Below are 20942 nucleotides of genomic sequence, written 5' to 3'. Positions count from 1 at the left end.
GAAGCCACTGCTGTCCAAAAAAACAACAAAAAAAAAAAATACTGCACATTTGAAGTTTGCAAAAGGGTACCTGGAGGTTCCACATCTCTACTAGCAAAATGTTTTGTGAAGAGATTAAACTAAAATTGAGCTATTTGGAGGGAACATACAACACTGATGCGAGCCCGGGCAGATTGCTATCATTGCACGGTTCCAGTAAAATCCAATAAAATCCAGTAAAATCATGCTGCACTATATACTGACTGGCTGACTTTTTATGCCTTTAAATCCTCTTCATTTTCTCACCTGTTATTGTATGATATTACCTAATGACTGATTTTTGCACTAAACTGTACAGATTACTCTGCTGCTACTCCCTATATTCAAATTCAAATAACATATATTTCTACATGTCAGGTTTTTTATACTGTTAAATCTCTATCATCCTTTCACCTCAGTACTGGTAGTTTACACCTGCGTGCACTTTATATGTTAATCTATATAAACAATATATATCTTAATGTATATAAACAAAATGTTTCTGAAAAGGGAGGACTGTTGCATGGTTTTCAGGGAGGAGTTGAGAAAGGGTCTGGGTGGCCAGGGTGAGCTTCCAGATGATTGGACAAATACAGCTAGTGTTATCAGGGAGACAGGTAGAAGAATAGTTGGTGTGTCATCTGGAAGGAAAGTAGATAAGGAGACTTGGTGGTGGAATGAGGAAGTGCTGGAGTGTACACAGAGAAAGAGGTTAGCAAAGAAGAAGTGGGATACTGAGAGGACTGAAGAGAACAGACAGGACTTCAGGGAGATGCGGCGAAAGGTAAAGATAGAGGTAGCAAAGGCAAAACAAAGGCCGTACGATGACTTGTATGCTCGGTTGGATAGTAAGGAGGGTGAGAATGATCTATACAGGTTGGCGAAACAGAGAGATAAAGATGGAAAGGATGTACAACAGGTCCGGGTGATAAAGGACAGAGAGGGAAATGTATTGACAGATGCTAGAAGAGTGATGGGAAGATGGAAAGAGTACTTTGAAGAGCTGATGAATGTGGAAAATGAAAGAGAGGCAAGGGTAGAAGAGGGGACTGTTGTAGACCACAAAGTAGCACAAATTGGTAAAAGTGAAGTGAGGAAGGCATTGAAGAGGATGAAGAGTGGAAAAGCAGTTGGTCCTGATGATATACCCGTGGAGGTGTGGAAGTGTCTAGGAGAGGCAGCGGTAGATTTTCTGACTAGATTATTCAACAGGATCTTAGAGAGTGAGAAGATGCCTGAAGAAAGGAGACAAAGTGTGATGGTGCCTATTTTTAAGAATAAAGGGGATGTGCAGAATTGTGGCAACTATAGAGGGATTAAGTTGATGAGCCATACAATGAAGTTATGGGAATGAGTAGTGGAAACTAGACTGAGAGCAGAAGTCACCATTTGTGAACAGCAGTATGGCTTCATGCCTAGGAAGAGTACTACAGATGCAGTATTTGCGTTGAGAATGCTAATAGAAAAGTACAGAGAAGGCCAGAGGGAGTTGCATTGCGTTTTTGTAGACCTAGAAAAAGCATACGACAGGGTACCAAGAGAGGAGCTCTGGTATTGTATGAGGAAGTCTGGAGTGGCAGAGAGGTATGTTAGACTGGTGCAGGACATGTATGCTAGCTGTGAGACACTGGTACGGTGTGCTGTAGGGGTAACAGAGAAGTTCAAGGTGGAGGTGGGACTCCATTAGGGATCAGTTCTGAGCCCCTCCTTGTTCGCAATGGTGATGGATAGGCTGACAGATGAGGTGAGACAGGAATCTCCATGGACCATGATATTTGCGGATGACATTGTGATCTGTAGTGAGAGCAGACAACAGATAGAGGAAAATCTAGAGAGGCAGGGATAAGAGGCTCTGGAAAGGAGAGGAATGAAAGTTAGTCGCAGCAAGACAGAATATATGTGTGTGAATGAGAGGAACTCGGGTGGAACGGTGAGGCTACAGGGAGTGGAGATCAAGAAGCTGGAGGATTTCAGGTACTTAGGGTCAACAGTCCAGAGCAACGGAGAGTGTGGAAAAGAGGTGAAGAGACGGGTCCAAGCAGGTTGGAATGGGTGGAGAAAAGTGTCAGGGGTACTATGTGATAGAAGACTTTCAGCCAGAATAAAAGGACAGGTGTACAAGACAGTGGTGAGACCGGTGATGATGTATGGACTAGAAACTGTTACAATGACCAAAAGACAGCAGGCAGAACTAGAGATTGCAGAGATGAAGATGTTGAGGTTCTCTTTGGGAGTGACCAGGATGGATAGGATCAGGAATGAGTCTATCAGAGGGACGGCACATGTTAGATGTTTTGGAGAGAAGGTCAAAGAAGCCAGACTGAGATGGTTCGGTCATGTACAGAGGAGGGATAGTGAATATATTGGTAGACGGATGCTTGAATTGGAGCTGCCGGGCAAGAGGTCTCAAGGAAGACCAAAGAGAAGATTTATGGACGTAGTGAGAGAGGATATGAAGGTAGTCGGTGTGAGAGAGGAAGATACAGAGAATAGGGTTAAATGGAGAAAGTTGACTCGCTGTGGCGACCCCTGACGGGAAAAGCCGAAAGAAGAAGAAAAAGAAGAAGATATAAACAATATGTTTATTGTGCACTTTACTGTAAAAGTGCACTCTTTTTATATTTGATCATCTCATGTTACCATGGAAAAGTGGGAAATTTACAAAAAAGCCGAGTGACTTTGACTGATGGAAAAACGAATTCTAAAGTTCATCAAGTCCAAACCCTGACCTCACTGAGATGCTGTGTCATGACCTTAAGAGAGCAATTCGCTTCAGACATCACAAGATTATGGCTGAACTGAAACTGTTTTGTGAGGAGGAATGGTCCAAAATCCTTCCTGACCATGGTGCAGGTCTAATCTGCAACAGAAAACTTTTGGTTGAGGTTATATCTGCCAAAGGAGTGTCAACCAGTCAATGAATCCAATGAATCCTGTGAATGTTTATAGGTTGTGTTCAATAAAAACACAAAAACAATGATACAGAAGTCCAGGTTATTCCAGGCAGTTTATTTTTCTTGCAACTGCACTGTGAGATCACTGAGGATTGGGATGGGTGAAAACGTTTGGTATGCATCATTGTATATATTGTAGCAGAAAATCAGGGTGGAGAAAAAAAAAAAGCCATAACTATTACAAGATTTTAAATAATGAATGAGACACTTAGATCAGCTACAGAACCATTGATGCTTTAATAATAATAGTTATAATATATTTATAAAGCGCTGTTCATCAGAGTGCAGCATGACGAGAATAAATAAAAAAAAGTAGGACCCGATGAAATAGAGGACCGCTCATTCGTTCATTTATTATAAGAGAAGATGATGTTTCACTGCCATCTACTGGCTGCTTTTAATGTTTAGTGCGTCGCTATCAACTTTTACAGTCACCCTGACAACAAAACACATCAGAAAAATATAAGATAAGATCATCCTTTATTAGACACAAAATGGGGAAATTCAGTGTTAACGACGGTAAGGATAGAACTAAATAAGAGATATAAGCATGCAATAATATGCAAAAACACTTGCCTACAGTCACTGTAATGTACTGTTATCTAATATACCACTCTTGGTATGGAGATTATCGGGCATAATGTGTACAATTAAGGTCTTTAAGTTTACAATTTGAACACAATTGCAAGTGTTTGAGATGATACTTTAATACTGCACATGAAATGAGAAGTGTTGTTGATATTTTGGTCACCATTCTCCTCTCTTATGTCCAAGGTGCATGTGAGATGTCACACTTGCCCTGTAGGTTGATACCACCAAATCTTGCAGAGAACAGCTTTAATCCAGGTACAGCATTTATACTTTCCCTGTTGACAGATGTCAATTTTGAAATAAACTGTTCTTTGGTTGGAAAAAAAATGGAAAATTGAGTGAGTGAGTGAATGTCCAGGGTGTACCCCGCCTCGATCAATGACCGCTGGGATAAGCTTCAGCATGCCCTGAGCGCAGGATAAGCGGTAGAAGATGGATGGATGAATGGATGGATGGATGAATGGATGAATGAATGGATGGATGGATATTCTTTGTTTGACCACCAGGAGCGCTGTTCTCTTTAACAGGTACAACTGGTACTCCTGGAACTGGTCTGTTCTCTCAAACGCAGATCTCCCAGGGTGGCTGGATTGAGTTGTCCTCAAAAATAATCCAGTTTGTTCGAATCATCCACAGGTACATGGAAATGTTCCCCAAAATCTAGGATTGAAATAAAAACAATATACGTTGTCGGCAGGATTCGAACCTGCGCGGGGAGACCCCAATGGATTTCTAGTCCATCGCCTTAACCACTCGGCCACGACAACTCATGTTAATCGAAGAGATCATTTGAAAATATAGTATAAACGAGCATCTTTGCACGTCCGATGACGTATTTGATGTCTATCGCTTCGGTAAACAGTAATATGGAGCGTTTTTATTTTCATAAATGTGCTTGGATTTCAGAAACTTGACTTTAGAATAATCTATTATGGTGTAATATCTGAGGAGTCCATTTAAAAGGGACATTCTGGTCTACAGAGCAACAGCAATTCAACGTAGATACGAATTCACGTTTGTATTCTTCTTATCCTTTTCATTGTACAATTACTTTGCGCTGCACCGGGGGCATGTCCAATGACAGGAACATGGTGAAAAAACATCAAACAACATGAAACGTCATACAAACACACAAGCATATTAATTTATAGGCGGTCTTTCGTGTTTTACATATAAATTTAAAATAGAAACAGAAATTTAAAAACAACGAATGTTGATTTCTCACGTTACACTTATGCCGCACATCCCATAAACCACCCCGGCTTAGTCGCACAACTTTTTTTGTAACACGTCGAGTTAAATATTTTAATGAGACAAAAAAAATGAAATATAAATATATATATATATATATATATATATATATATATATATATGTAATCTGATATGTTAATGTTTATTAAATGTCGACGAAATGACGCGAAACGTGTTTGTCGTTTGTCACGGCAGCTCGCAGCGGGCAAGGCTTGGTCACGTGACCGGGCTTGCTGAGGGCCTGCTGTTTGTTCAGCCGGAGCGGCGCGGGGGAGAACAAAGATGGCGGCCGTGGGCGAACCCGTGCGGGACGCTGGGCTAACGTTTTGAAGCCTTCGCACCCCGGAGCGACTCGGGAGCTTTTCTTTTCCACGGGAGGGGGTGCGGGTGGGGGGACGGGGAGGGGTTGCGGCCGCGTCGTGTGAATCGTCACTGCTTCCACGCCGCGGAGCCGACGCGTCCGGGCCGTTTCCGCGCAGGCTGAGTGAGGAAAAACTCATACATTACGGTAGTAGCATAATAGACCTCGGGTATCATGAGAGGGAGACGGGGCAGGCCTGCCAAACCGTTAGCGCCCGATGATCGGTCCCAAGCCACCGCCCGGGGTTTGCGACCCAGGAGGAATCTGAAGCCCCGGGCCAGAGACAGCGGGGACGAGGACGCCGAGAGCCCCGTGAGGGAAGCTACTAAGCCGGGCAGGAAAAGGAAGCGGGGCTCCATCGCGACGCGGGGCAGGGGACGGGGCAGAGGCGGCGGCAGAGGGACCAGAGGGGGTCGCGGAGTGAGGCGGACGCCCGCGTCCAAGGCGGTGGTGTACGACGACCATGAGAGCGAGGAGGAGGACGACGCCGTGAGCTTAAGGTCAGAGGAGGATGAGCTGATCGAGGAGGAACCTCAGTCCGAGGAGGACGAGGGCCTCAAAGAGGACTCCGATTGCCTGGATGATGATGTGCTGGACGAGCCGGAGCCGGAGGAGGAGGAGGCGGAGGAGGAGGAGGATGATGCCAGCTACTGCACAGAGAGTAGCTTTCGCAGTCAGAGCACACACGCTAGTACTCCCGGTAAATACACGCGTCGAAGGACAGCACACGGTGTCTCCACGTCAACTACGGGGACTGTATGTCTCAGTCAGACGTGGCGAACGGATATTATTTGTGTTTGTACGCGAAGCAGCGAGGTTATTGTTCAAAATGGAGCTCGCAGTCTGTATCAACACAGGCCTCACACCGTTCCTTACTGCTACGGCAGGTGGCTACAGTCGGCTAACCTCGCCGCCTTGTCACGTTACGTGACTATTTGTCACATTCTAATGGACGTAGTAAATTACTATTAATAATAATGATGATAATAGTAAGGTATAAGCCCCGAGCCCGCATTCAAAAATGTCAACGCTAAAGGCAAGCAAATTATTAGCAGCAACGTGCTAACGTTAGCATTAGGATTAGCTCCCCCACACTGAAGGCGGTGGGATCACTCACACTTTTGCTGCAAATTATTCCAATTTCGCACTTTATATGTGAGCAATAAACTTCACCATTAGACCCCTTTTCATGTGACGTTAATAGCCCACTTGACCGAGGCTAGCATCCCATACCGGCCTGGATCTTGACATAACAGAAGTTACTAATTTTCAAGAGATTCTTGTTGCATCGGTCCGAAGCTCATGTTGCAATATCAGGAGGAATTCCTGTAGTAGTAGCTTGTATTTTACTATGTGGTGTAGAGTGATACCACTTTGAGAAAAAAGGTTCTTTGGCTTTGAGATAAATATTCAAAACTTAGACATCTGGCTCAGCACAGGTAAATGGGATTACTCCATGTTTGGATTTGACCTGACATTCTGATCAGACAAGTTTGCAAAAGTGACTTCCTCAGCTCCTCCGCAGGTGTCAGAATGGTTTAACTGAAGCCGTCTGTGTATCCTACAGGAAGGAGGCGGCCACGGGCTTCCCGGCCGCGCACCCCCATCCTGGAGGAGAAGAACATTCCTTCTCTTGAGCTACCGGAGACTTCTGAGGATCTCCTGGTGCCCAACGAAGAGCTGCTAAACGTCACCTCCATCTACGAGGTGCTACGTAACTTCAGCACAGTGCTGCGTCTCTCCCCTTTCCGCTTCGAAGACTTCTGCGCGGCGCTGGTCGGCCAGGAACAATGCACTTTAATAGCAGAGACACACATTGCCCTGTTGAAGGCCATCCTACGCGAGGAGGACACCTCCAATACTACCTTTGGGCCTGCTGATCTCAAGGACAGCGTCCACTCCTCCCTTTACTTCATTGATGGCATGACGTGGCCCGAGGTATTGCGAGCATATTGTGAAAGTGACAGAGAGTACCACCATGTGCTGCCGTACCAGAGTGTGGACGAGTATCCGTACGGGGCCCTCGAAAGCAAGATCAAAGTGCTACAGTTCCTGGTGAACCAGTTTCTTGCCACCAACATTGCTCGCGAGGAGCTGATGTCCGACGGGGTCATGCAGTACGATGACCATTGCCGCGTGTGTCACCGCCTGGGTGACCTGCTGTGCTGCGAGACCTGCTCTGCCGTTTACCACCTGGAGTGCGTAAAACCTCCGCTGGAGGAGGTCCCGGAGGACGAGTGGCAGTGTGAGATTTGCGTCGCACACAAAGTGCCCGGTGTCACAGACTGTTTGACCGAGGCGCAGAAGAACAAGCCCTACATTCGCCAGGAGCCCGTTGGATACGACCGTCATCAGAGGAAATATTGGTTCCTAAACAGAAGGATTATCGTGTAAGTTCAGATTTCCGCTGACCGTCGACACAGGCTGTGTTACACATCAGCATCAATCAAAATGTGTCAAACCATTAGATGTCATCATGAGGAATTGTGAGACACAATTTTGTTGCCTGAGACCGCGGTTTAAGAGCAACCAAAAGATTCCTCCAACATTTGTATCGCCAGGTATCTCTCGTCTCTCATCCGATAATAATTTTGCACTGAACCGTCTCTGCACAGGTCAGATCTTGATGTGTGTTTTTCCCCAGTATGCCTGTAAAGGTTCATGCAAATGTGCTCGCTGTGAAGATGCCACTATTCTGTGCTTTTGGCCCACGTATGCTTCGCTAGCCCCTGGAGCAAACGCAAAAGAGAGATTGTTGTTGGACCAGATACATAAAGATTTTGGTTCAATTATCAAACATGAAGTAAAAAAAAAAAACACTCAAGTTGATCTTCAGGTCCCTCGACGACTGGAAGTGAACACAGTAAGACTAGAAGTTCCTGGAAACTGACTTCCAAGCCAGTAACTGGCTCCTCGTTCTCAGAAACCTTCACCTTCCCAAACATTATTTTCTGTCTGGTCTGTATCCGACCTTTTAAAGAAAAAAAGATACTGCAATTTATAGCTGGATTGCAGTTTCAGGAGATTTTGCCGCCAAACTGTTTATAGATTCCAACTAACATTTCTGTCAATAAGAAATAGCATTTCACAAACACCGCAGCATTGGTCTTACTTGAATCAGATAGTCCGTCATCACAGTTGCCCCTTTTTACACGGATGTCACTTGAGCTTTGGCAATGTTTTCTGCTGCAGTTCTGACGGCAAAATGTAAAAGCAACATAATGACAACAAATATATGAATGGGCGGACTGGTGGCTGATCATCGTTTGGTAGCCTTCGAGAACGTCAATAGACTTAAGAATCCAACAAAACCAGCTAGCCATTTATCACCCCTCTAAAGCTGTGATATTGTTGAAATGACTAATATAGCGTGCACTTGAATTGGTTTATTGATTGTATGATTATTGGATTGTATGATTATTGGATTTTCAGAACCGAAATCAAATTTTAAAAAATGATTTATGATTTAACTTATCAAACAATCAGTTGTCTGCAAAATACTTACCAGTCACCTTGAATTATGGAGTGTACACTATGTGCTATGTGCTTAAAATACTCTCTTTATTTTTGATGCGATTCTCAGCTGAGTTCAATTTTTCATCCCTAGATATGACCTCAAGTTTGCCAACAAAAAAAAAGTCAGCATAATTGTAAATACTCCTGAGTTGTCCTAAACTATAAGAATCAGTCGTCTAACCCTCTCCCTCTCAATTTCCCAGAGAGGAGGATGGGGAGCACGAGAAAAAAAAGATCTGGTACTATAGCACCAAGACCCAGCTGTCTGACCTCCTGGAGTGCCTGGACAAGGAATACTGGGAGACGGACCTCTACGCTACTCTTGTGGAGATGAAGGAGGAAGTGGAAGCTCACATGGACATCACAGAAGACCTGACCAACAAAGCCCGTGGGAGCAATAAAGCCTACCTCACCTCTGTGAACGGTACCAAACTTGTCATTTCTAAGTGTGTGTTTGTATGTGTGTGCATCACTGAGGCGACAGTTGCTGGTTATGGATACCGTGGCAGTTAGGTGTGTCTTTCAAGGTATCATTGGAAGAGAATCTCATGTGAGGCATGATGCTGTTTGGTGGGGAGTTTTCTTCCGGCCTCATGTTTCCCCCCGAAGAAACTCAAGCTGCAATGCTAGCGGTTTCAGTTTCTGCTGGTTTCTCCTCTACCTGCGATTTTTGCTTCTTTTCTCGTGCAAGAATTTCTGCCCTTCTAAAGCAGGGGTCTTTTTCATGCACTCGATTTCTCCAACTACAGCTCTTTTTTTGTTCTGAGTTTTGATGGAGTGATTGTGTGTACTATCGATATATTAGCCACGTTTTTAACATGCACCTTCTAAATCAGCCTCATTCAATGTGGAAATGTCGTAGTTTTCGGGGGCTCAGAAGCGCAGAGTTCAGCTCTTTCACCTCCCGGCAAGAAGGTTCCTGGTCAGATTCCGACCACAGGCTTTTCTGTGCGGAGTTTGCATGTTCTCCCAGTGTCTGCGTGGGTTGGGTCCGGGTTCTCAAGTTTCCTCTCTCAGTCCAACACCATGCAGAAGGTTCATTGGAGACTACTGGCCAGACATGTGGATGGTTGTATTTCTAAAAGTTATATGAATGAGAAAGTAAATGGTTGAATGTATTAGTGGCAATCAACTGGCAACCAGTCCAGGGTTAATCCCACCTCCAGCCATATGATAGCTGGTATAGGCTTGGCCCCCAGCGTGACCCTGACTGCAGGAGAAGCACTATAGATAAAATATGTCGCAGCTTCCCTTAGAAATCGCCAGCACTCCTAAAATTAAGTTAGTAGATAATGAGATACCCACCATCCCTCTAGTCAGCATCGCATGCTGTCAAAACAAGGGATGTGCATTACAACCAGTGGTACAGCTTGAATTTTACTGTTAGCGCTCAGGCCGACCAAAGGAAAGGCAAAACAAGGTGCAAGTCGCGAGTGAAACACTACCTCAGGCTTGACAGTAGACTTTTATATTACATTTGGCATCAGTTTGAAAGAATGGATGAGCCAATCCCCCCCAGTTGTTTTAGTCACCGTTGGGCCTCATGTCTCTTCTGGTTTCTGCTGCAGGGACTTAAAGTCTTCATTTAGTGTAGGTTTTTTTTTTTTTGCGAGGAGATTAAATTTTTTTCACCCTTTAAAAAAATAAAATAAAACGATAGATATGTCTCAAAAAGATAGAGGCATATATGTGCAAACATCATCTTAAAAGTCCAGATGAAGGAATTGCATTGTTTTAAATGCAATTTATTATTTATTAATAAATCCTTTTTTTAGGCATGAGTGGGGTATAAACCATAGTAACCAAAACCAACATTTTGAATCTATTATCGGTAACTGCGGTTAAAGACAATAGCCTTCTAATTCTAATCGCAATTTTTTCCTACTTAAATAAATTAATCATTGTCCACTCTACTGACCTCAATCGCACAAGTAAAATAGCTAAGTCGGGTTTGTTTCGCCTCACACAGGTACCCGGGTCTCAAGGTTTGACACTGTCTGTAGTTAAACCCGGTGGCTCCATATAACTCCCTTTTCCAGAAGAGTTACAGACAGGCCTACTTGTCAGCATGCAGAAAAAAATTGCATCACGTTTTCTTGTTATCTGTCTTGGTGACCGGGCTGTTAGCTAATGATAGCTCATGACTGTTTGAAGCAAAAAGGGAATTGATCCCCACATCTACTTTTTGTGTTTCTGTTTTAACCAGAGAATTGTGTTTTAGATCGCTCTGCTCTATTCTAAAGAATAACCCAGGCCCCGGGTGCTAACTGTAGTAGCTGGAATAACAGATTGACAGACAGCTGAGTCAAGACGACAGTAGGATACTGTAGATATGGTCAGTGAAGCTTTGCACAGACCGGGTTTCCAAACTATTATCTTCGTATTGCAGCTGCAGCGTGGGCTAGTAAGTGGTCTCAAATGCAGCGTTGCAGCCACAAAGCAGTTAAAAGTGGCAAAAAACTGCCGGCGAGACCGAACAGGAACAAGTGTGATGGAGTTGGTGATGCAGAGAAGAGTTTTAGTTGCATGAAGGTAGAAAAGCACTCTGTATGGAAACTGTACACCTTCTAACTGTATACTCCAATGACCCTTTTGGCTTGTTGACCTTGCAGCCTCGAGGGTTTCACCCTTGGTAACAAACCACAGACGTACGGTTTGTCACCAACCCCATCCAATGGCATGATGAAATATGCTGTGTGTATTAGCCGTGGTAACTGATGGACGTGTTTGCTTTTTACATAACTCCAAATTTCAGTCAGGTACATTGAGCAGATCTAGTAGCAGAAAACATTAACAAGGTAACGTTCACTCGTCTCACCAAACCAGAAATTCAATCAGCTATATATTTTCCCTTTGTTTTTTTTGCTGTCGGTGATTGGATAAAGGTAGCACAGTAGTTAGCGCTCCCGCCACACAGCAAGAACGCTCCTGGTCCAACGGGGGCCTTTCTGTGAGGAGTCTACATGTTCTTCTGTTTCTTACCATGATCCAAAACAGGGGCAGCTTCATTGGGGACCCTAAATTGCCTGGACAAGTGAGCAGTTGATTGCGTCTTTGTGACTTATGAATGGTTGCTTGTCTCCATTTGTGGCTCTGAGATAGACAGCCGACCAGTCCAGCTTTAATGGCGCTACAAGGTGACATGAAAAAAAAGGAGGCGGTCTATATTATTAGACAGGACATCACATAAAATTTCGACATTCATATCCCTTTGTGAGTGTTTCAAAAATTAATGACTGGCCCCTGCCCTAACTTGAAGGCAGGAATACAGAGTAGCCGGCAAAGTTTAGATCTCTGCCAGTCTGTATCATAATGTCAAAAATCTCAACGCGTGCCAGATATACTTCCACTACGGTTTTATAATGGCTTTCCCTCATCTGTATTAGAAATTAAAATCTTTACAAAGAAAAGAAGGACGCAGATTTATTCTGACTGCGTGTTAGTCCCTCTGACGCTGTAAAAGCTCACAAACATCCCTGCCGTTCTCTCTCCAGAGATGATCCTGAAGCGCCTGAACACCAAGCAGGAGGCGCAGGAAGCGAACGGGCAGGCAGAGGTAGCAAAGTCGGAAGCTGGAACGGAGCCTGCTAAGACGGCGGAGGACACAGGCAAGACCGCCACGCGGCCCAACTGCGGAGAATGTGACGATGCCAGACCCAAGCAAGAGGAGAGCTCGAAAAGTAAACACGGGCGACTCTCAGATGCGCCGGGGGGAACATTTATTCTTTCAAGAGCCTTGGAGAAAGAAAACTGTCTCACATCCTGGGTTTTTTTTCCACCTGTCTATGTTTGTTGTGACACAGCAGATGCCGTAGCCCTCCCTGCTGGCGCACAGGAGACCTGCGTGTCAAATCCCGACCCTAGCGCCAGCAGCCAGGACGTGGCCAAGGCTGCATCTGCCGATTCCACTGCGGAGACACAGCCCACACAGGAGAGCCAGGGTTCCCCTCCCGTGGCAATGCAGGAAAGGACAGGTACTCTAAATGCAAACATCACACACTTTAAGTCATGGGCTAAAAATATATATCTAAAAAAGTTGCCATCAAAAACAGGCTGAAATCCTGAATCTTTTTCATTTTTTAGTGTGCACCTAACAGTTTGAAAATCTGCAGTTCCCACTTACTTACATTGAAATTTTTCCTGATTGGCCTGTAAATAAATCTGAGGACAAGACAAAAGGACATTTCTTTTCAGCAAGTTACTGTTTTCACTCGGACTAATTTTTAAATGTGCCAAATTCCCATAAAACACTGCGGTGTGTCACAAAAGCAAAATGGTGACTTTTAGAAACATAAGCAAATATAACAATGAAAGTAATTATGTGTCCATCATAAATCCTCCCGTGTTTGTATATCGGTGTGCAAAGGAAGGCGCCGAGGAATGAATTTGTCATCTTGAATATGGGGGTATACACCGAGGGCATTTTAGATTTCCAATATGAAATGGGGCGACGTGGCTCAGGGGGTTAGAATGGTTGTCCTGGAAATAGAATATTCCTGATTCGATTCTTCCGCTCCTCCCAGCCAGTAGAAGTGTTGTTTAGCAAGTTACTGAACCTCTAACTGCGCCCATGGCTCTCATGGGTCATCCGCAATAAGTCAAATGCAGCGGCCACTCAGTGTCCTCCAGGATCAATTAAGTATCAACAACCCCCCAAAAAAAAAAAAAAATCCTTGGGATGTAGCATCATAAGGGTTTTATTGAAACTGTAGCTTTTGGTATTGCTCTACTGTTCTCCCCTTAACTTCGCTGGGTGAGTGTTCCCACGCTATAATGCATGGCTTTAAATAGAACAGTCTGCATATCTTATCATTTTCAATTCAATAGTACTTGTGCAGTGACGTTTGTCCTCTTAGCATGTTCCCCTCCAGATGTCACTTGTCGCGAAAGACCAAATTTGCAGATGAGTGCAGTTACCTGTCGTACGCCTCTGCTAAAGGCAGTGGAAATGATCCTGCATTGCTGTGTCGCGTCCAACATTTTGCTTTTCTTTTTCTAATCTGTCACTAAGCTTATTCCATATCATTAAATCACGTGTAATTATAGCTGGGGGATGCCGCACAAAGAATTATGAAGTTTTTTTTTTTATACAATCAATCAACCAGCTTTGGCTCTCAACGAGCCCCCACATGTCACAGCAAGCTTCTTGTCATGGGCTTTTTGGATGGGCAGGCCCCCATATGTCAGACAAAGTGCTCCTCGCCAGGAAGCCCCGCCTGCAAAAATCATCGAGAGAGATCCAGGCGTAGCTATGGGACTTTCCCCCAGTAATAACAGTGTCAACAAATTCTCCCTAATTTGGCTTTGTGTCGCCTACTTTGTTTTATCTGACCAAGCTGGAGTTATGTTTGAACCTCTTCAAGTCTGCAAACTCCATTTTGTTCAGGCCTGCATTCGACACTAGGTGAACTCGGTCAGTTTGTCATTTGCCTCAGAGGCTGCTGTAGCCCTATGGAATGTGTTGTTCGTGATACCCTAAATGTAACTTGATTTTCTTTCCCCCTCTGATCCTCCAAACAGTCTCACAAGATGAGGAAACGAGAGCCGAGTCTGTCAGCAAAGACCCGTCGCTCACTGATGAGAAGCAAGCACAAACCCACGCTGAGCAGCAGCACCAACAGCCATCATCTCAGACAGAAGCAGGAAGTTGCAGCAACCAGGAATGTGAAGACGGGAGCCCCGGAAAAGTGGACCAGCCAGACCTCTGTGACAAGTCCTCCCAGTCGTTGTCCGCCAGCCAAGATGGGACAGGTGCACTGCATACCATAGTTATGTTAATATAGCATGACAAGTGCCTTCTCGGCTTTGTCCTAATCAGTCTGTTTTTGCTTCGTGACAGAGAGGTATGACGAAAAATTCAAAAGTGATCGGGCGGCAACTACACCCAAAAGTAGCAGCGAGGTGAGGCTTGTGTAACATGGAAAATGAAATACTAGAGTAAAGATTTCAATATGAAACATGTAGACTGCATCGCAAATAGTTTTCTGGGGTGTTCCAGCTTTGTTGTATACTGTCGGTTTAGTTATTTCACTCATCTTATTTCCAACTGTGTGGAATAATATGTCCTTCGTAACTGATATGAAAGCTTTTCCCTGAATTGAACCTTGATAACTTACGATAGTATATTATTAAATTATATATTATATAATTATTATAATATTATGAAATTGTGACACTGAATTTTAAGTGCTAATTATTTATCATTAATTTAGACAGTATATAGAAGTCTTTTCTCTACCATGTTTGCTGTATGCTGTATATTTGAGTGTCCTGTTTCCCTTCTTATCCTTCAGTCCTCTCCCGTGGACTGTGATGGCGACATTTCACGCTCCAGCCTTGCCAAACGGGACCCCTCGTTGAATTTAAACAATCTTTTCAAGCTCGGCCAGGAGGGCAAATACAGGTCTTACCACAACCAGTACAGCACTAACGTCCTGGCTCTCAATAAACACCAACACCGGGAGGATCACGACAAGAGGCGACATCTCTCCCATAAGTTCAGCCTGACGCCGGCGTCCGAGTTCAAGTGGAACGGCTCCATTTACGGATCCCGGAACCTGACCGTCTCCACCTTGCGTCTCACCATCATCCAGCTGGAGACGAATGTCCCTGCTGCATTTATGCATCCCAATTGGGCATCGCATAGGTACGATCAAAATGCCGAGTTCTAACTTATCCTCTTGATGGCTCCTGAAAATGGTACCAGCAACCCTAAGAACGTTTATTATTCACTTCCACAATCAACCACTGCTGTGTTCCACTCTGTTGTCATGGAATATGAGTGATTTAATATCCTATGCGGCTCCTAAAGTTGACAGATGTGACTTAAGGGATCGAACCAGTGAACCAACAGACAAAATAAAATACACTGAAGTAATCTTTCAAGGTCATGGTTAAATAAATAGCCTTTTGCGAAGCGTATTTTTAAATGTTTCTCACAACAAAGAACCACGAAAGCCTTACTGATGGCTCTCGGCTAAATCCTTTAGCCTCGTTCGCTGTGTTGCTGCTCACCGGGAGCTGTTCCTTTATTGAACCCTTTATTCAACAGTCCTTTTTGAGGAATAGTCACATGGACCATAATATGTCAGATCTCAGAGCTTCAAAAATGCCTCTAACTCCTTATATTTAACCCGTCTGACAATGAAGCAAGTTGGCTTTTCTCTTATGGCATCCTTCTGCTGGGTCTCGCTTAAGAATGGCATCATTGTTTCATAATCGTTGAGCATAAAAGGGCAATCATAAAAGTATTTTGTCGCCCTCCTCAGATGACATTAAAATGATGCACTCATTAACATAGCACCCCCAATCAAGGTTATTCATCAGGCTAGAGAGTGATGGGAATTAAGGAGACGTGCAGAATTTTGGTAACTACTGGAGAAAAAAAGTTGATGAGCCATACAATGAAGTTGGTGGGAAAGATGGGTGGAAGCTAGACATTTAGGTTTCATGCCAAGAGAGAGTACTATGGATGCGGTATTTGCTTTAAGAATGTTGATGGAAAAGTACTTAGAAGGTCAGAGGAAGCTCGTTTTTATTTTATAGATCTAGAAAAAAACATATGACAGGGAACTGTGGTTGTATGAAGAAGTCTGGAGTGGTAAAGAGGTATGTTAGACTGGTGCAGGACATGTATGCCAGCTGTGACAGTGGTGAGTTGTGCCATAGGTGTGACAGAAGTTCAAGGTGGAGATGGGATTACAACAGCGATCAGCTCTGAGCCCGTTCTTAGTGACCGTCTGACAGATGAGGTTAAAGAGGAAGCTTCATGGACTGCAGATGACATTGTGATATGTAATGACAGCAGGTAGCAGTTGGGGCAACATCTCGAGAGGTGGTGGTATGCTCTGGAAAGGAGAGGAATAACGTTTAGTTGCAGCAAGACAGAATACATTTGTGTGAATGATAGGGAGCCCACAGGGAGTGGAGATAAAGGAGGTGGAGGAGTTTAAGAACCTAGTCGACTTTCAAGAGCAATGGGATGGGAGAGTGTGGAAAGAGTCAAGAAAAGTGTCAGGAGTAATAAAAGAGTAGTGGACAATGGTCAGACCAGCCATGTTGTCTGGTTTAGTGACACAGGAAAAGACAGTACAAAGAGCTGGAGGCAGCAGAGATGAGGTTGTTGAGGTTCTCTTTGGGAGGATGGAGAGGATCAGGGATGAGTCCATCGGAGGGACAGACCATGTTAGATTTTTGGGGGATTAAGTAAGAGGTCAAACTGAGATGGTTTGGACATTTAAAAAGGGGAACAGTGAGGATCTGAGGATCAGAACGAGGCTGAGGTTGGATCTTCCTGGCAGGAGGTCTAGAGGAAGACCAGAGAGGAGGTTTATGTATGTGTGAAAGAGGACATGAATTTCGATGGCATGTGAGAAAAGGATACAGAGGATAAGTTTAGATGGAGGAAGTTGATACTCTTTGACAACCCCCAGAAGGGAGCAGTCAAAATGAGATGAAGAATAAGTTAGCAGTTTGATTCCCACCTCCTCATGTTTCCATGCCCAAGTGTCCTTGGGCAATTCACTGAACCCCTTGTTTCTCCCGATGGCCGGGTAAGCCTCCCTGCATGGCAGCTCTGCCACGTGTTTGTGCCTAAATGGAATCTAGTGTAAAGCATTTTGACACCTCGAGGTGTGAGAGTACCATATAAGTGCTGACCATCGAAACAATTGCTGCCTTACAACTCTCTCATTAACATAAAAACACCCTTCAGCGATAACATTTGACAACAATTTACTGAAAGCTTTCAATAATATTGCATTACTCTGTTGCCTGGGTTTCTCTGACCTTCCGCCGCATTTTCTACTTATTTTAGGACCAACTGGAACAAAGCGGTGCAGATGTGCAGCAAAGCAAGGGAGTTTGCTCTGGCGTTGGCCATTCTAGAGTGCGCCATCAAACCAGTGGTCACTCTGCCCGTGTGGAAAGATTCCCTCGGACACACAAGGTGTGTCCACTTTGACCTGAGTCAAAGCCATCCATACACAGTAGCGCATGAGTTGACTTTGAGTAACCAGGGCTTAATGTTGTCATATGCCACATGACTTGCCTATATAATGCATTGCCTTGCTTCAGGCTTCACCGTATGACCTCCATGGAACGTGAGGAGAAGGAGAAGGTGAAGAAGCGTGAGAAAAAACTGGAGGACGAGGAGACCCTGCAGCAAGCGACGTGGGTGAAGTACACCATACCCATCAAACACCAGGTAACAGCAGCGACCTTCCAGGAAAATGTTTTTATGGTGTTAGGATTTCCTTTTGAATAAAGCATTTTGCTTGGCGTAATGTGTCATATGATTGTTTTTCGGTCCAGGTCTGGAAGCAGAAGGGGGAGGAGTACAGAGTTACAGGATATGGTGGCTGGAGCTGGGTCAGCAAGACCCGCGTGCCTAATTTTTTCCCAAAGTTTCCAGGAAACACAAATGTAAATTATCGCAAAAAACTTGAAGGTAATTCCTCCCCCCCCCCCCCCCCCCATATTCAGCTACTTCTGCTTGTTCTGGCATCATTGTCTTTATTTTTGCTCCAACACAGCCAAAGCTAGCAAGGAAGACACATCAGCTTGCGCTAACAAACCGAATGGGGCAACAAACATTACGAAAGGGGAAGGGAAACCTGCAGTAGACGAGCAAGCAAAAGAAGCGATGGATGAAGATACAAAAATGGAGGTTGACCCCTGCCCGACAACCACCTCAAGAAATGAAGAGAAAGGTAAACAATAATTCATGTCATTCGCAGCCAGCCCTCTGGTCTTCAGAGAAATTCCGCCAGATCTTTGTCCACATTCTCAGAAGAATGCCAAACACGTCTCCAGTGGGTTTTTGGCCTCCTGCATGGCTGCCCCTTGTCAAAGATTCTGTTGTGGTCTTCATGAACTGAATTTGTATGCATATGTGGTGGAGGAGAGTATACGGTATGGGTCCCTCCACTTCTCTACTGGTCCTGCAGGCCTTATCACCACATGACCCAGCAGCAGGATCTGATGGCGCTTGTGTTGACGTCCGTAACAGTCATGATCCATGGCCGCAGCTCCAATGGGTCTCTCCCAGAAACCAGTGCACATGCAAGGCATCAGCAGTCATGCAGACTCTGATCTGGAAAGCAAAGCCAGTTTTGACAGTACATGTAAGCGCCAACTTTCCCCTGTGGTTTTGATTTGAGGAGCAAAAGAATGATGCCTTTGATAAAAGTGCCTGAGATGTGTCTCCCAAACTTAAGAGCACTCAGGGAGTCAACTGAGGTGGTTCGGAGATGCTGTAATGATTCCTCCATCAGGGGCTTCCCAGGTACATCAGCCCTGACAGGAAGTCCTGTCGCTGACCTGAAACATCCTGGTTTTTATTTGTGTATAATGTTGTAGTTCTCCTAGGAGTTCCCCAGGAAGAGAAAGAGACACAGACTTGCTAGAATATGTCACTGGAAACATGGGTGGCTTGGTCGATCTATCAATCCTACTTGGATTCTAAATTCTTTTTGAATGCTGTGTTTTTGCACATTTTCCTGTTATAACAAAATGCACTTGGCACAAAGTTCTGTTAAAATAATGAATGGCATTTAGCGTAATATTTCCTTAACCTCAGTGATATATTTTTTTTTTTTTCATTTTTTCCATAATAGATAAACTTGAACACAAAGGTCCCTCCTCGCCTCAGGACCAGCCCATAGAGGATCTGACACCCCAGAAAGTCGAGCAACCCATTAAAGAGGAGACCCTGCCACCGAAGCCTTTCTATGATGTTGTAAATGTCAGCGAGGGCTTCCAGTTGCGAACCGCCTACAAAAAGAAGGTAAAGCCCTCCAAACTGGATGGGCTTTTAGAACGCCGGGTCAAGCAGTTCACGTTGGAAGAGAAGCAGAGACTGGAGCGAATGCGACAGGCAGCGCTCCTTTCCAAAATGGCCGCCACAAAGCCAGCTTGCAGGTTCAAGACTGAAGGATCCACACTTGCTAAACAGGAGCCTGCTGCGAGTCCGTGCGTTAGAGCCGAACAGGAGGAAGGTTTAGAAGGTAAAGATGGTGTGGTAAAAAAGCTTGAATTTGAACAAGAGCAACCTGAGTTAAAACCAAGTAATGAGGACATCAAATTAGAGTCAAAGGTTTCTGACATCTGCAGTTACACAGACGCTGGTCAGGGCGGTGGTGGGGAGGCTGGGGCCCACAGAGAGGTGAATGGAGGATCTTTGGCAAGCACTGTGCTTAACAGCAAAAATAACTGCATATCTGAAGACATGGAAACCAAAGAGAAAGCACAGAAACCTGAAGCAGTTCGAGTGGGGGAGAAGAAACGCGGGTACAAGGAAATGGAGCAAGGTGGCGGACAAAGCGATGCCGAGCTGGGGCAGACCAGAACCAGTCCGGTTCAAGTGAACGGGTTGAACGTCCACGCTGCTGCGGACTCGAGCATCAACTCGGACCGAACCTGTGGGTCTGAAGGAGAGAGCAATGAGCCCGTCAAGTCTCTGATGAATGGAAACTTCTCCCAAAATGACATAGCCAACATGAGCCATCCACTTCCCCATAAAGTACCCAGACTAGAGAATCATGTGGATGTGAAAGGAGAGACTCTCAGTCAACCAAACAATGAGCATCGAGGTGTTTCCATCAGCTCAGAGGGGGAAACGTCTACTAAACTGTCACTCTCAAGCCAGCCCTCACTTAATAGTAATAGTTCCGACAACCCCAGCAGTGCCACCCATTTGAAGAATCCAACAGAGGGCGATGTTTCCACCAATACTGACAGCACAGGCTCTCAAAATGTCCCAACATCTTCCATGTCCACTTGCAACCCCACTGTGAGATCTCAGGCAATGACCGGCACCCCCTCCATGACCGTTTCGGCTCCAGGCTCGATTGCGTCAGGCACAAAACCTGCCTCTGCAGCTGTCAGCGATAACAAACCAGGCGCCTCGGCTTCGGCAACAGCTGGCCCCATGACGATAAGTAAAGAGTACACCACCCGAGACAGAGTCAGCCTCCTCAGGTTCTCCAAGTCCAAGAAGGCACGCTCGGGCACGGCCCTGCCTTCCTACCGCAAGTTTGTCACGAAGAGCAGCAAGAAGAGCATTTTCATCCTGCCAAAGGACGACCTGAAGAGGCTGGCAAGGAGAGCGGCCATCCGAGAGGTGCCTGTTTTCAACTACAACGCCAAGCCAGCGCCGGACATATGGCCCTATCCTTCGCCTCGCCCTACTTTTGGGATTACATGGAGGTTGGTAAAAACGTAACAGTGCCGCTCATCGAAAACCCTCCTTT

At 45.0% G+C, this 20942-nt stretch overlaps 1 protein-coding gene and 1 non-coding gene across 5 annotated transcripts in view; one reads left to right on the top strand and one right to left on the bottom strand.

The window, feature by feature from the left end:
• Positions 1-4248: 4248 nt before the first annotated feature.
• Positions 4249-4330, bottom strand: trnas-aga (transfer RNA serine (anticodon AGA)). Its single transcript has one exon. It is a non-coding gene; the product is annotated as a tRNA-Ser (tRNA).
• Positions 4331-4976: 646 nt separating this feature from the next.
• The window catches only part of bptf (bromodomain PHD finger transcription factor), a 30659-nt gene continuing 14693 nt past the window's right edge, over positions 4977-20942 (top strand). For 3 of the 4 annotated variants that reach the window (XM_086170927.1, XM_086170924.1, XM_086170926.1), the window contains exons 1-13: positions 4977-5875; positions 6743-7565; positions 8895-9115; positions 12186-12371; positions 12495-12665; positions 14212-14442; positions 14531-14592; positions 14985-15337; positions 17507-17638; positions 17767-17896; positions 18004-18139; positions 18225-18401; positions 19308-20898. In XM_086170927.1, the coding sequence (XP_086027053.1) occupies positions 5350-5875; positions 6743-7565; positions 8895-9115; positions 12186-12371; positions 12495-12665; positions 14212-14442; positions 14531-14592; positions 14985-15337; positions 17507-17638; positions 17767-17896; positions 18004-18139; positions 18225-18401; positions 19308-20898 (4739 nt within the window). In that variant the 5' untranslated portion in view covers positions 4977-5349. The remainder of the gene's footprint in view (positions 5876-6742; positions 7566-8894; positions 9116-12185; positions 12372-12494; positions 12666-14211; positions 14443-14530; positions 14593-14984; positions 15338-17506; positions 17639-17766; positions 17897-18003; positions 18140-18224; positions 18402-19307; positions 20899-20942) is intronic. The other variant, XM_086170925.1, reaches the window with a different exon arrangement.

This window comes from Fistularia commersonii, chromosome 23 (genome assembly GCF_037954325.1).
Source record: "Fistularia commersonii isolate RoL2024-O1a breed Wild chromosome 23, RoL_Fcom_v1.0, whole genome shotgun sequence".
In the NCBI taxonomy this organism is placed as follows: domain Eukaryota; kingdom Metazoa; phylum Chordata; class Actinopteri; order Syngnathiformes; family Fistulariidae; genus Fistularia; species Fistularia commersonii.
The sequence above is the reverse complement of the archived record's forward strand: the minus strand, read 5'-3'. Positions and strand labels throughout refer to the sequence as shown.